Source organism: Piliocolobus tephrosceles, chromosome 11 (genome assembly GCF_002776525.5).
Source record: "Piliocolobus tephrosceles isolate RC106 chromosome 11, ASM277652v3, whole genome shotgun sequence".
NCBI classification, from domain to species: domain Eukaryota; kingdom Metazoa; phylum Chordata; class Mammalia; order Primates; family Cercopithecidae; genus Piliocolobus; species Piliocolobus tephrosceles.
In genome coordinates, this window is record NC_045444.1 from 111,283,742 (window position 1) to 111,297,417 (window position 13,676).

Below are 13,676 nucleotides of genomic sequence, written 5' to 3' on the forward strand. Positions count from 1 at the left end.
AAAAAAAAAAAAAAAAAAAGATTTCTATCAGTGAGCTGCTCACTACCTTTCTTATTCTGTGGTCAAATTTCACTTTACTGTATCAAGGGGCGTCTTAAACAGTAAGTAGGCTCGGAGGAGCACTTGCTATCTCTCTAAAAGATGGATGGTCCTGTAACCAGTATCCAAGCTACCGTGGCCAAAGACTGCATAGGCAAAGTGTGGAGCAGGAGGAAGGAACCATAGTTCCCAAAGTAGGATCTGGGGAGGCACTAGAGCAGGTGCCTCCTGTAGTGGATCTGCAGCTCATCACTTGGTGTGTGAGTCTCATTCTATTCACCCACGTGGGTGTGAGTAAACATGCTGCTTGGGAAAATTCCACAGCTAGTGTGGAGTGCTTCTTTCTTGTCCAAAGAGTCCAGGATGGTCCATTAAAATGGTTTTGCATTTCTTGGAATCTCTCCTCGATTTTACTCACAACTCTCTTTTCTCAGACAGAACTACACATAAAATCTTGCTATGGAGAGGGGACCAAGTGAAAAGTCTCCTCTTGAAATACACCTGTATGTAAACAAGAGCTATTTTCTCCAAAGTTGTTCTTCGAATTGTTAGGTCATTTATATTGCTGTTTTGTTTTTCCTTTCAATTTTTCTTTACTTTCTTTTGAATTTTTAAATGTACCTATTCATGACTGTGTTCGTACATGGCCTCATCTATATTTTCACTTTAAATATAAATTTTAGTTCTTTCAATAATTCTTCATTCAGTAAAAAGTTAATGGCTTCCGAGTCCTCACATGTCTCAGTAGAATAGTGGGAGAGAGGTAGACACCACAGTATAATCATAGTCTAAAACGACAGAGCCAAATGGGGAGGGGGGAAGGAAAGGGGCTTTGGTGCCTTCTGCACTGAGCTGGCTCCTGGCACCTGTGTCCAGTCTCCCAGGCTCTCCATTTGCAGGAGGAAGTCCCAACCTGGCCACCCTTGGAATATCAGGGGCCCTGCCTCATCTTGCAGAGGAAAGGAAGACCACCCAGCAGATCTCTATGCTCTAGAAACTTCCCAAGAAAGAGAAGGAGAAAGGAGCCCTGGGGAAGTCTTTGGCAAAGATGCAGGGCTGTTTGACTGCATGAAGGAGGGACTGGTGAGTCCTGTCTTTGAACTAGTCCAGAGCAGGGATGGTGACTGCTACATCCCAGAGACTATGGCGGCTACTCTGCAGATAAGACCTGTGAACTTTGAAGGAGACCTGTCTCCAGCACTCATAAATGGGGACTGTGGGGAAAAAGTGGTGCTGGGGAGTAGAAGAATCAACTTGATGTTTCTTGACCTTCTATGTGGTCAGCTTGGCATCCTCTTTCCAAGGGGGGCAGTGAGGGTGAAAGGGGGTCATTCCTAGGGTGAAAGGTCTCCAGAGTCAGCTCTCTTCCTGTAAAAAGCCCTCCCTCAGGTCTGGCTTCACCAAGTGTAGTGTGTCTCTCTTGCCCTGGGCCCCCTGGATCTGATCTGTCCTAGCATCTTCTTGACCCTTAGGGGCAGTGGCTCTCTTGCTTGTGGATGAGGCCTGGAGGGGCCTCTCTCATTTTGTTTTAAGATAATTTATATTCATCTTTTATATTAATAGAAAATAAATTATAGCAGGTTTTGGTAAACTATGGCCCATGGGCCAAATCTGGCCCACTGCCATTCTTTTTTTAAATAAACATTTTATTGGAACACAGTCACACTCAGTCCTTTACATATTGTGTATAGTGAATTATTGTTTTTGTGCTGCAATTGCAGAGTTGGGTAGTTGTGGCAGAGACTGTATGGCTTACAAAGCTGAAAATATTTAGTATTTGGCTCTTTACATAAAAAGTGTGCAGACTCTTAATTTAGAGGATAACTTATACCCTACCAAACTTTTTTCACAGTTTGGTTGAATAAACTAAGGACCAAATATTCTAAATTATCTGTTAAAATATATGATAATAAAAAATTTATTTATTTTATTTCACCAACTGTGAGAACAATGAGAATTTTACTTCACAATTGGTTGGGAGATGAGTTATGAACCTTCACATTTCAAAACAAACCACATGAATGTCTTGTCCTTTCCTTATATAATTTACAAAACCACCGCCCAACCCCCCCCCCGCCCCGTTTTCTTTTTCACCTTGGACGCTTTTCCTTTGCCCCCATGTTAGACCTTTAGCTCATGTGCCACCAGCAGCAAATTTTGCACAGAGGAGCTCTATGGAAAACATTCATTTGTTTCAAAAGCACAGACTATTTAAGCCAAGTAGAGGAGATATGAACGGTTTTCCCTCTTTAGAGACTTGCTTATCTATCTTTATCTGATATTTAGAGAGAAATACCACAGATGTTTCTTTAAACATATTTTGCTAACAAACCAAGTCTCTCTCTAACATTAGGTGATTTCCAAATGGGTTTCAAAAGCTCATTGAAACAAAACAGTGGTTAGTCAGGCGAAAGGGCTAAAAGATATGGCTATCCAATCAGGAAAATAAAAATCACAATGACTCTGTCCTTGCTCCCATCTTGGTATTGTGCTTCATAAAGAGAGTGTCTAAATAGGTATGTTCAGATAAGTAGAGCTGGGACCCAGGTGAGTGGCAAAAAGAAAAATGACAAAAGCTGCATTCATTTGAATCCCATCTACTTCACTGAGAGAATAGTTGAGAAATGTACCAGCTTTTTGGCATAATTGATGAAAAAATATTACTTTCCCATAATGTGGGCTAAGGGAGGCTACCTTTTAACGCAGAACATTTTTACATGCCCGCACACTGGTTCCCAGACGTTCTTCTTGATTCTTGGAGACCAATTTTGAGCAACCCGTGGAGTGACAATAATATTTTAGTTGTTAAATTCCAGTGTTGACTAATTCAAAGTAGTTGACTGCTAATATAGACTTCAATAACAAAAAGAGGTAGCAGTCATTTGAAGCCCCAATTGAGCAAACAACTACTGTTTGCTGGAAATATAAGAGATTTATGACCTCAGCACTGGGAGTGGGCTGTGTTGAGCAGCTGAAAATTCAAACGTATTGGACTTGCACCAAATGACGATGTTCAGTTTTGCATTTTCAAAAATCACTTTCTTTTCCTTTCTTTTTTTCTCTCCTAGTTCAAATGATTCATCTAATAAGTGTTCCAATTTTGTTTTAATTTTATGTGTCAAATAAATGCCATTAAAACTTCAAATTAGTAATAAGGAGGGCAACTATGGGGTCTCTTCCCTTTTTTAGAGACTTGCTTATCTCTCATTTTTTTGTAGTTTAGGGAAGAATATTTCAGATGTTTCTTGCAATATATTTTATTTGCAAACTGAACTATATATAATTCTTTCTAAGTTTCCTAGTAAACAACTAGTATAGCAATAAACTTTATTCCCATAGGACTTAAAATGTGGTAGAAAACTACAGTAATTTTTCCCCCCTGTAAACTTTTCCCCTTTAACACTTATCATTCTTGTCTCTTTCTGGAAGCAAGAAAAAAGTAAAAATCAGAGACAAAACCTTGAAGAAAAAAATAAATTCAGGGTAAGAACACATATAGTGTATAATTTGAAATAGTTTTTAACACATTAAAAAAGAAATTAGGTTGGATTAAAGCTCTCCACTGACAAGTTGGGCTCGTTTTCCACTTCTATAGGCTTTTAACTGTATATTATTAGCATTTATTTGTACACTTTCCCACCCACCCATAGGTTCTGGTGACTCCCATTAAGAAACAAGTCAGATGACTTCATAAAGGTTACAGTAGTCAAGAGTTAGACAAAAGAAGGAGGCACAGAAAACTATTATCTAACTGCATGCATCATCTGTTAAATGGTATACTGTAGTTATGTATCTTAGTTTTTTTCTTTGACTTTGCATTTCTTTCCTCTCAGCTCAATATAAATGGTTGTAACCCAATGAAATATAACTAATTTCCATACATATCCAGTTTAGTAAGTAGTTGCTCAATACTTTACTTGATAATTTTTCTTTCATGGGATCAGTGTGATCTTTTCATAATGTAAAAAACAGCCTGGGTCAAGCTTGGTGGCTCACACGTGTCATCCCAGCACTTTGGGAGGCCAGTCGCTTGAGCTCAGGAGTTTGAAACCAGCCTGCACTACGTGGCAAAACCCCGTCTCCACAAAAAATACAAAAATTAGCTAGGTTTGGTGGTGTGTGTCTGTGGTCCTAGCTACTTGGGAGGCTGAGGTGGGAGGATCGCTTGAGCCCAGGGAGATTGAGGCTGCAGGGAGCTGTGATCACGCCACTGTGCTCCAGTTTGGGTGACAGAGTGAGATCCTGTCTCAAAAAGAAAGAAAGAAAAAAAAAAAGAGTCTGGAGATAATAAACAAAAATGCTAAATTCCTGAAGGTTTACCCGAAGTGGCTATTTGGTATCACTGTCAGACCTAAAGCCATTATAACATCACTTTCAAGGGCAGAAATGCCCGAGAGAATATTACTGCTGTAGTGCAGCTTCCCTTTTAAAAATTTCATTTTTTATCTTCAAATATATTTAGAAGTACTATGATTTGACTACACTCAAATGGATACTTTGCTCTAACCTTAGTTTTCTTTTCTTTTTTTTTTTCTGTGAGACGCAGTCTTGCTCTGTCACCAGACTAGAGTTCAGTGGTGTGATCTCAGCTCACTGCAACCTCCGCCTCCCAGATTCAAGTGATTCTCCTGCCTCAGCCTCCCAAGTAGCTAGGACTACAGGCACGTGCCACCACGCCCAGCTAAGTTTTGAATTTTCAGTAGACACGGGGTTTCACCACGTTGGCCAGGATGGTCTCTATCTCTTGACCTCATGATCCGCCCGCCTCGGCCTCCCACAGTGCCGGGGTTACAAGCGTGGGCCATCGCACCCGGCCCTCTAACCTTAGTCTTTATTCAATAAAACTTCAAATTGGGAAAAAAAATAATTAAAAAGTATTTCAAGCAGGAAAGATGTATAAATGAAAGTTTTCATCTAACAGTGCTAGTTTTGATTTTTCATCATACATGAAGATGTGAACTGATGAACGTTTAGATTATCTTGCATCCATCAACACGGGGCCTTGACTAGAACTGTGATCTCATATAACTGTACCTTGAGAAATCTGGCAACGCTGTGGTTTGCCCTTCTCGTTTCTTCAAGTGCATCCTTGTATTTCCAAATCACATGGTCGGATAGGACCATCACAAGATTGTCCAATTCATTTTGGTAAGATTCAGGAAATCTCTGAGGCCGGGGAAGCTAAGGAAAGAATGGATTATTTCTTTATAACGTGGCATGTGAAATAGTAAGCCAAGGAAATATCAATTGAAAGATTTACTTTATTTTATAGGTCATCAAATAAAAAGAATCCTTTTGAAAACTTGAAAGCAATAATAAAATAGAAGCCTTTTAATTTCAAGGTCATGATTTCCATCATTTTTATTTAATGTTTCCTTCAATTTTGGTCAATTAAATTTTCACCTTATAAAAAAGTCAGTCATAAATATTAATTGCAAACTATTGAAACAATGTAGCAATGTACAAAGCAAACCGTGAACCTTTTCTATGACCTCTCACATCTTACTTCCCCTCCTTCCCTCTCAGGGAATAGCTACTATTAATGGTTTCATGAACATTATTCTAGATATTTTGGACATGTAGTTCTGTATTTCATTTTATTTTATTTTATTATTATTATTTTTTTTGAGATAGAGTTTTGCTCTTGTTGCCCAGGCTGGAGTGCAATGGCATAATCTCAGCTCACTGCAACCTCTGCCTCCTGGGTTCACGCGATTCTCCTGCCTCAGCCTCCCGAGTAGCTGGGATTACAGACACCTGCCACCTGCCCAGCTAATTTTTGTATTTTTAGTAGAGACAGGGTCTTGCCATGTTGGCCAGGCTGGTCTTGAACTCCCGACCTCGGGTGATCGACCCACCTCGGCCTCCCAAAGTGCTGGGATTACAGGCGTGAGCCACTGCACCCGGCCCCTCCGTTTCATTTTAAAATAAATTATTTTGATTTTTTTACAACTAGGAATTCCCCCAATAAACAACTCTAAGAAATTAATAAATGAATAACTGAATGAGTATAGATATTCGTTTGAAATGTCTTCTGATACATGGTGAGTCCCAGCTAGTTGTAACTCCTTGGTCCTAGTATAAGACACAGTTAAGAGGCACCAGTGGAGCCTCACAAGTCAAGATAAAGAAGGGCTTGGCTGTGAGATGACATTACATCCACTGAATAAAGCTCTATGGATCCCAAAAGACCATTTCAGGTCCAGAAGTCCGTCCCTCCTGTTTGGACTCCTGCATGTGAAGACAATGTTTGAGACAGCTGAGTTCTTCCAACCCAGACTCTGCCGTTTTTTTTTTTTTTTTTGGAGACAGGGTCTTTCTGCGTCACCCAGACTGGAGTGCAATGGTGTGATCTCAGCTCACTGCAACCTCCGCCTTCTGGGTTCAAGTGATTCTCCCACCTCAGCCTCCCAAGTAGCTAGGACTACAGGCACCACAAATAGCTTGGGGAAAGTTTACTATGAATGCTTTGGTGTCAAAAGATAATATCAGGGCTGGGCACAATGGCTCACGCCTGTAATCCCAGTACTTTGGGAGGCTGAGGTGGGCAGATCACTTACGCCCAAGAGTTCCAGACCAGCCTGGGCAATATGAAGAAATCCCATTTTACTAAATATATATCTCTATCTATCTATCTATCTATCTATCTATCTATCTATCTATCTATCTATCTATCTAAAATTAGCTGGGTTTGGTGGCCGTGCTTGTAGTCCCAGCTACTAGGGATGCTGAGGTGGGAGAATCACCTAAGTTGGGGAAGTTGAGGCTGCAGTGAGCTATGATTGTGGTACTGCACTCCAGTCTGGGCAACAGAGTGAGACCCTGTCTCAAGGAAAAAAAAAAACATGGGCCAGGCATGGTGGCTCACGCCTGTAATTCCAGCACTTTGGGAGGCCAAGGTAGGTGGATCACCTGAGGTCAGGAGTTAGAGACCAATCTGGCCAACATGGTGAAACCCCGTCTCTACTAAAAATGCAAAAATAAGCTGGCCGTGGTGGCATGCGCCTGTAATCCCAGCTACTTGGGAGGCTGAGGCAGGAGCATCACTTCAACCCAGGAGGTGGAGATTGCAGTGAGCCAAGATCGTGCCACTGCCCTCCAGTGTGAGTGACAGAGCAAAACTCGGTCTCGGAAAAAAAAAAAAGAAAAAAGATGATATCAGGTCTTTTCCCACTGTGATGATTAGAGATGGTTAGAGAGTGAAAGGTACAGTGCTCCTGAAAGAAAACTAGGGTGTGAGGGTTACCACTGAAGGGGGTCGTGACAAGCATACCTCAATCGGGGAAGACAAACTGCTGGACACACCATGCTGGCTATTATCAGTTCATTTATTCTTAGGCTGCTCTCAGGTGTGTTTTGTGGCCTGTCTATACAAGCAGATGCATATTGGTAGGAACTAGAAGAGAATTTTAGTCCAATCCACTCTTCTTACAGATGAGAAAACAGGCACTGAGATGTGAAGCGTCATTTTCATCAGCTAACAAGTTAGTGACAGAGCAGGAATTTCAACAGTGAGGTTTCCTGACCCCAGTAGAGCTTAATGACAGAGAGATATGAACCATTTTTATCTTTGTGTTAGATTTTCTCTCCCTCCCAGGTAGGAGGCTCTCATCTCCAGGAGTGGAAAGCAGGTACAGCAGAAAAGCAAACACAGGATTTACGAGTTAAGAGTTATGGAACTCTACAGACAATTAAAGGTCCAGCAAGGCATTTCTGTCATACTAAGATCAAGGCCGTGGTTAGAAAGACCTGGGGCCTAGAGCATGGATGAGGACCTCTGGATGGATGACTTTGAGGAAGTGGATCTGCATACTTCCCTGAAGCCTTAGTGCTAGCAGAAGTTTAATTCCTCCCCATTAAGTGTCAGCACTCCTCCCATGCAAGATGATACTGCAAAGGCTTCTCCCTGCTAGAAATCAGGCAAACCCTTGAGGAGTTGTCCCGCCTCTCCTTCTGGTGATCAGGACAATACCTGGAGGTTAAATCCTAGCTTAACCTAGCTGGGGGCTTGCTGGTCCTAAAAAAGCAAAAAGGAGAATACACCCAAAGGGGCTATAAAAATTAGCTAGCATGTACCACCAGGAGTTAGGGCAGAACCTCTGCAATTGGACATTGAGGATGTGGGCCAGAAAGTAAGGGCAACTTAGAATACATTGACATGGAGGTGATTTTTCAGAACATGGGATTAAATAAGGACTCAAGGGATGAGCAACTCACTGCTAGGGTTGCTCTGAGAATCTAGAGATGGCCTACTTTAAGCGAAGTGGAAATGTCTGGTTGTCCTGGCAGAGGATAGAGGAAAAAATAAAGAGGTAGAGGGAGATGGATATGCGGGAATGGATATTAATTGAGACCGGAAGATCCACCAGCGTATCAAGTTCCCCAGGCAGGCCCAGAAGACAGCATGCACCACGGTCATCAAGAAGGTGCTGGGGACCAATATCGTTAAGAAAGTCCGGGGTGTTTCCCATCTGTTAGCAGGAGCAGCAGGAGCAGCGTTGGCTCATGAGCAGCCATGGGGATCAAGGATCACCAAAACAACAGAGGCCATGTGCTGTGCTTAATCTTAGGAGCCAGGAGGCTGTGAGTATCATGACAAATGGCATGACTGGTGGGGAAGCCAAGAGGGACCGACTCTCAGGGAGTTGTAGAGCTGGTTAATGATGCCTGGAACTCCTAGGGACAAAACAGACAGCAACCAGCAATGGTGGTACATCATATTAACAAAGAAGGCAAGAATGGGCAACTGGAAGATGAGAATGTTCATTCTAATGAATAGTCATGGTTCCTTTCTCTGTTCCTGGACCTGAGTCACAATTCAGATCTGGTACACATTGACTGAAGAGGTGATGGAGTCTCTAAAGGAAAGCCCCCGCTGCAACAATGCAGTAGGTACATAGTGAAATGAGTCTATCAGTTCTTCTCCAAAGGGCCCTGTAGCCATTTACTCAGGCTACTATACACTGAGGAGAAGGGAATACAGTTCAAGGACTGTTGCACACAGGATCTGAGTTGACACTGATATCCAGAAATGAAAAGCATCACCATGTCTGTCCTGATAGAGTGGGCACTTACAGGGATTAAAAGTGGAGTCCTGACTAAAGTTCTGTTAACAGTAGATCCATTGGGTTCAAAGATCTCCCCCAATAGTCATGTAACTGGTCCCAAATGTATAATTTGTATTAATAAAATGGGCATTTGGAGTAACCTTTCATGGGGTGCTTGGTCTGTGGAGGTAGCCTAGAGGGAGAGGCCAGGTGGGAGCTTCTGACGCTGCTTCTCCCCCACCAAAAAGAGTAAATCAAAACAATATCACTGTACACCACCGACCCCACCTCATGCAGCATTGTTCTGATTTACTCTCCACGTGGGGCAAGGGCAATGCCAAAGGTCTTCCCTTGACCCTACCCACAATGGGGGCTGAGAGAAATGTGTGTGGAACTCAGGTGATCTACTTGGCTGCTTCTTGGTCTTCCTCACTCCACTGTAACTGTGAACGGCCACATGTACCAACTCTGGTGTGAGTAGAGTATAATGACCCGAGGCTGAGACCACTCTAGAATGAGGGTTTGGGTTACATCACCAGGTGAGTCACCAAGACTTTCGGAGCTGCTAGCTAGGGTGAGAGGGATCTAGAATGGAGAGTTGTGACGGGAGATGATGAGTAATACGTAGGCTCCTGAAAAGCCATGGCGGGGGGCTGTAGTTAATTCCATCAGGGTCCCTCTTCTAAGCTTCCTTACTTTCAGGAGGAGAGGCCCATGGGAACTGTGGGGAAGCAGATTCATGAACACGTACAATATGTCATGCAAACTTGGACTGTGGCAGCCAGGAATGTGCATCGCTCAAATGTTCCTTCAAGACAGAATCTAGTGGGAGGAATATAAAGAGCTGCTGTATCTTGGGATCTGCTCCAGCATTCATGCCAAGGCTACCCTCTCACCAGGCTGCTCCCAGTCAATGACTTAGCTTGCGGGGGTCCTAGAGTCAGATGGCCTACCCAGTGCAGGGTTCCTCTAATGACAACTCTTTGCTCTCAGACTTCCCATCAGCCAAGCTAAAACCTTATCACTGTGAGACTCTTCCTAGCCAATCCTCCTTCCTTCCCCCTTTTCATTTACAGGCATCAGACTTCCCCATTTCTTTCTCCTGTTCCTTTTATCCTTTATAGTTACTTCCCTCCAATACATCTTTTGCATTTCCAGTATTCTCTTGGTATCTACTTCTGAAGGGCCTGTGCAGATGTACACAATCATTTCTCCTACTTATAAAATAATTATTGTAAATTGCTAAGGTTTATAAAGCAAATAAAAATGGAACTAATGACAGCATAATCATTAGTGCAATTGTTGGGTGATATTGTAAAAATATTATAATATTATATTACTTATGTTCTTACCTGGATTTTATTTGTGTCAATCAAGTGCTGTGCCATCGATTTTAGGATAATTGCAAAGAAGAACCAGGAATGCTATTAGGAAAAAAAAGGCAATGAGACATTTATTATCCTATGGTAAAATAATGATAATTTTTTTCTTTGTAATATGTAATATACTATAATATTATGATGTTAAAATGTATTCTTTGAAACTAAATGAATTAGAGCAGTAAAATATTCTCTATTATAGTGGGATGATTTTTATCCCACTATAAAATGGGATAAAAAGGTCTAGTGGTAAAAGTAAATGTCAGACATTTCAGTTTCTCAATCCTCTCAAAAATCATTTAAACTAAAACAAGTTGCAAGTTTACTTGGCATGACTGACCAAGCTGTTATTTTACGAAATATTTATTCAAGGGATGTTCTAGTTGTTTCACTTACTGAAACAAAACTATAACAACCTTTTTTTTTTTTTTTTTTTTTTTTTTTTTTTTTGAGACAGTCTCACTCTGTTGCCAGACTGGAGTGCAGTGGTGCTATCACGGCTCACTGCAGCCTTGAACTCTCCGGCTCAGGTGATTCTCCCAGCTCAGTCTCCTGGATACCTGGGACTACAGATGTGTGCACCATGCCCAGCTAACTTTTTGTGTTTTTTGTAGAGACAGGGTTTTACCATGTTGCCCAGGCTGGTCTTGAACTCCTGGGCTTAGGTGATCGTCCTGCCTCAGCCTCCCAAAGTCCTGGGATTACAGTCGTGAGCCACCAAGCCCGACCTAAACAAACTTTTTATTGTACCAGACTCACCCCTAAAATTTCAAAGGTTAGAGGCAAGGGTGGAAATGGAAGGTCATATGTCTAAATATCTAGAAGTTGGAAGTCAAGCTGAAAAGGTGTTAAATAAAATATATTTGATCCTCCTACCTCAACAAGCAAAACTTCATAACACCTTGGAATGCTGCACCAGTGTGTGAGGTCCTAGGGGGCACAGGGCCTGGCCTAACCCTTTTCTTCTCGCCCAAGGCTCTGTCCTCCCCCTTGAGGGGCCTGGTGCACATGTGTTAAGTACTTTAAAAAACAAAGCTTCAAAACTTATGTCACCTAAATAACTAATATCTCAAAATTATCTGCTCATGCCAGATTTCGTCATGAAATAAATGCAGGCCCAATGATAAGAGCAGTACACACCTGTTCCTACTTGGGGCTTTGCAGAGGTAGGTCCTTGTCCACCTGAGCTCTTTTGGAAACTGTCCAGCCTGCACATCTGAGTGCTGTCCACAACCCGACCCTCCTCCCTACCACAAGTAGCTCCTTAATGGGGTCTAGGGTTACACTCAGGCATCAAGACCTGTCCTCTGGAGGTCCTGGAGGGCTTGGGACAGAGATTGAAGCAGGCCTGGGAATCCGCCTATAGGACCTTCAGCAAGAGGGTCTTGGGGTTCCTTACAGGTCTAGAAGGGGAGGTAGGGGCTCCTGGTGGGCTTATTCTCTTTATTCTCTTAGCTCCTCATAAACCTTGGCCTATGAGGATGGGTGCAATATGAGAAAAGCAAAGCACATACCAGGATGGGCACCCTTCTTTCTTGGGCCTGGGGGTGACACTTAGCTACAAAAAGTCATATTGTATATGTACAGTTTCAAGAACGCACCCCTTGCATCCTCTCTGCTTCCCACTCCTTCCACCACAGTAACAGTTTTAAATTTTGTGCTGATCATTCCCTTTACTTTACTTCACAATTTTGCTATAAATACTTATACAATGAAGGGATATTTAGTTCATCTGGCCACTGAACTTCATATAAATGGAACTGTCCTCTATGTATTCTTCTGAGATTGCCTTTTTCATTCAACAAACTCTGTTCTGTGGTTTGTTTATGTTGAAGCATGTAGCTGGGGGGATCACCTATGGTCACCACATGACATATATAATCACCACGTACTTATCTGCTCTATTGTCAGTGGGCTTTTGGATTATATCCTGTTTTAAGCTCATACAAACAATGCCGCTATAAACTTTTGACAACATAGTCCTAATTCCGGAAGACTGGCTCAGATCAAAAAGAGAAGGGATTGATGTTCTACAAAGGCAGCTTTGGCTTAATGGGGTGATCACTTCTTAGTAAGAAGAAATGGAAATGGCTACCATTACTATTCTAGCACTCCAACAGCATTCTAATGGCTATTAGAAGTGAAACATGTTGTTAGGAATATGAATGAATCCCAGGCACACTGCTGCAATCCTCTCTCCCTAATCTTGTCCAAAAGATTTTTAGCCATCATGTCAAGTGTTCCAACATTTGTCTCTTAATTCAACAGACTCCTGCCCCTCTCCACCCCTTAGCACTCTGGCCTGCCTCCACTATTTTCCTTGAATCCACCAGCACTAATGAAATGGAGCTTTTGCCTGTTTACATCTGATGACAGATGAAGCCTTGACTCCTCTATTGCCCTCTCCACACATTCCCTTATGTATCTGCACACTCCACTGCCTCCCGTCTCCTGAAACCCACCCGCCCCGCCTTCCAGAGCACATGGTCCATCATTAGCACAATCTCCTGAAGATGCAATTCTTCTCCAAGCATTCTCTTCACTCCGTATTTTAACTGAGCAGCGACTCTCCCCAGAGGATCCTGCTTCTCTGATAGCCCCTCGAGTGGTTGCGGTCTCCATTTTTACCCCACTGTAGTCGATTCTCAACACAGCAGTCAGAGGGATCCTTTTAAACCAAGGTCAGCTTGGTTTAAAACATTACTCCTCTGTGCAAAACCTTCCAATGACACAAATCCCAGTTCTGCTCTGAGTGGGAATGCCAGGACTATGCTAACTGCCAAGCCTCCAGTGGCTTCCATGACTTCATCTTCCATCTTTTTTTTTTTTTTCTTTCTGCTCACTTGGCTCCAGCCACAGTGTCCTCCCTGTCTCCTGCAGACACACCAGCCGTGCTGCCACCTCATGACTTCATGCAGGTCTTTCCCTCTGAGCATCTCCATGGCCAGCACCTCTTTACCTTCACATTTTTTTTTTTTTGCTCAAGAATTACCTTCTCCATCAGATACATCCTGACCACTCTATTTAAAACTTCAACTCTCCCCTACACCTTCAGTACTCACAATGCCCAATTCTTACCAGTTCTATAATTTTTCCAATGCATCTTCTTTTCTAACATACAATGTCTGTCTATCGATCGATCTATCTATCTATCTTATCTATCTTATCTATCTATCTATCTATCTATCTATCTATCTATCTATCTATCTAT

At 42.3% G+C, this 13,676-nt stretch overlaps 1 protein-coding gene across 4 annotated transcripts in view; it reads right to left on the minus strand.

Moving 5' to 3' along the window:
- The window catches only part of DOCK10 (dedicator of cytokinesis 10), a 279,809-nt gene that overhangs the window by 54,409 nt on the left and 211,724 nt on the right, over nt 1–13,676 (minus strand). For all 4 annotated transcript variants that reach the window (XM_023222406.1, XM_023222396.2, XM_026454862.1 and 1 more), the window contains exons 27-28: nt 10,439–10,510; nt 5,074–5,220 (exon numbers count right to left, since the gene is read on the minus strand). In XM_023222406.1, the coding sequence (XP_023078174.1) occupies nt 5,074–5,220; nt 10,439–10,510 (219 nt within the window). The remainder of the gene's footprint in view (nt 1–5,073; nt 5,221–10,438; nt 10,511–13,676) is intronic.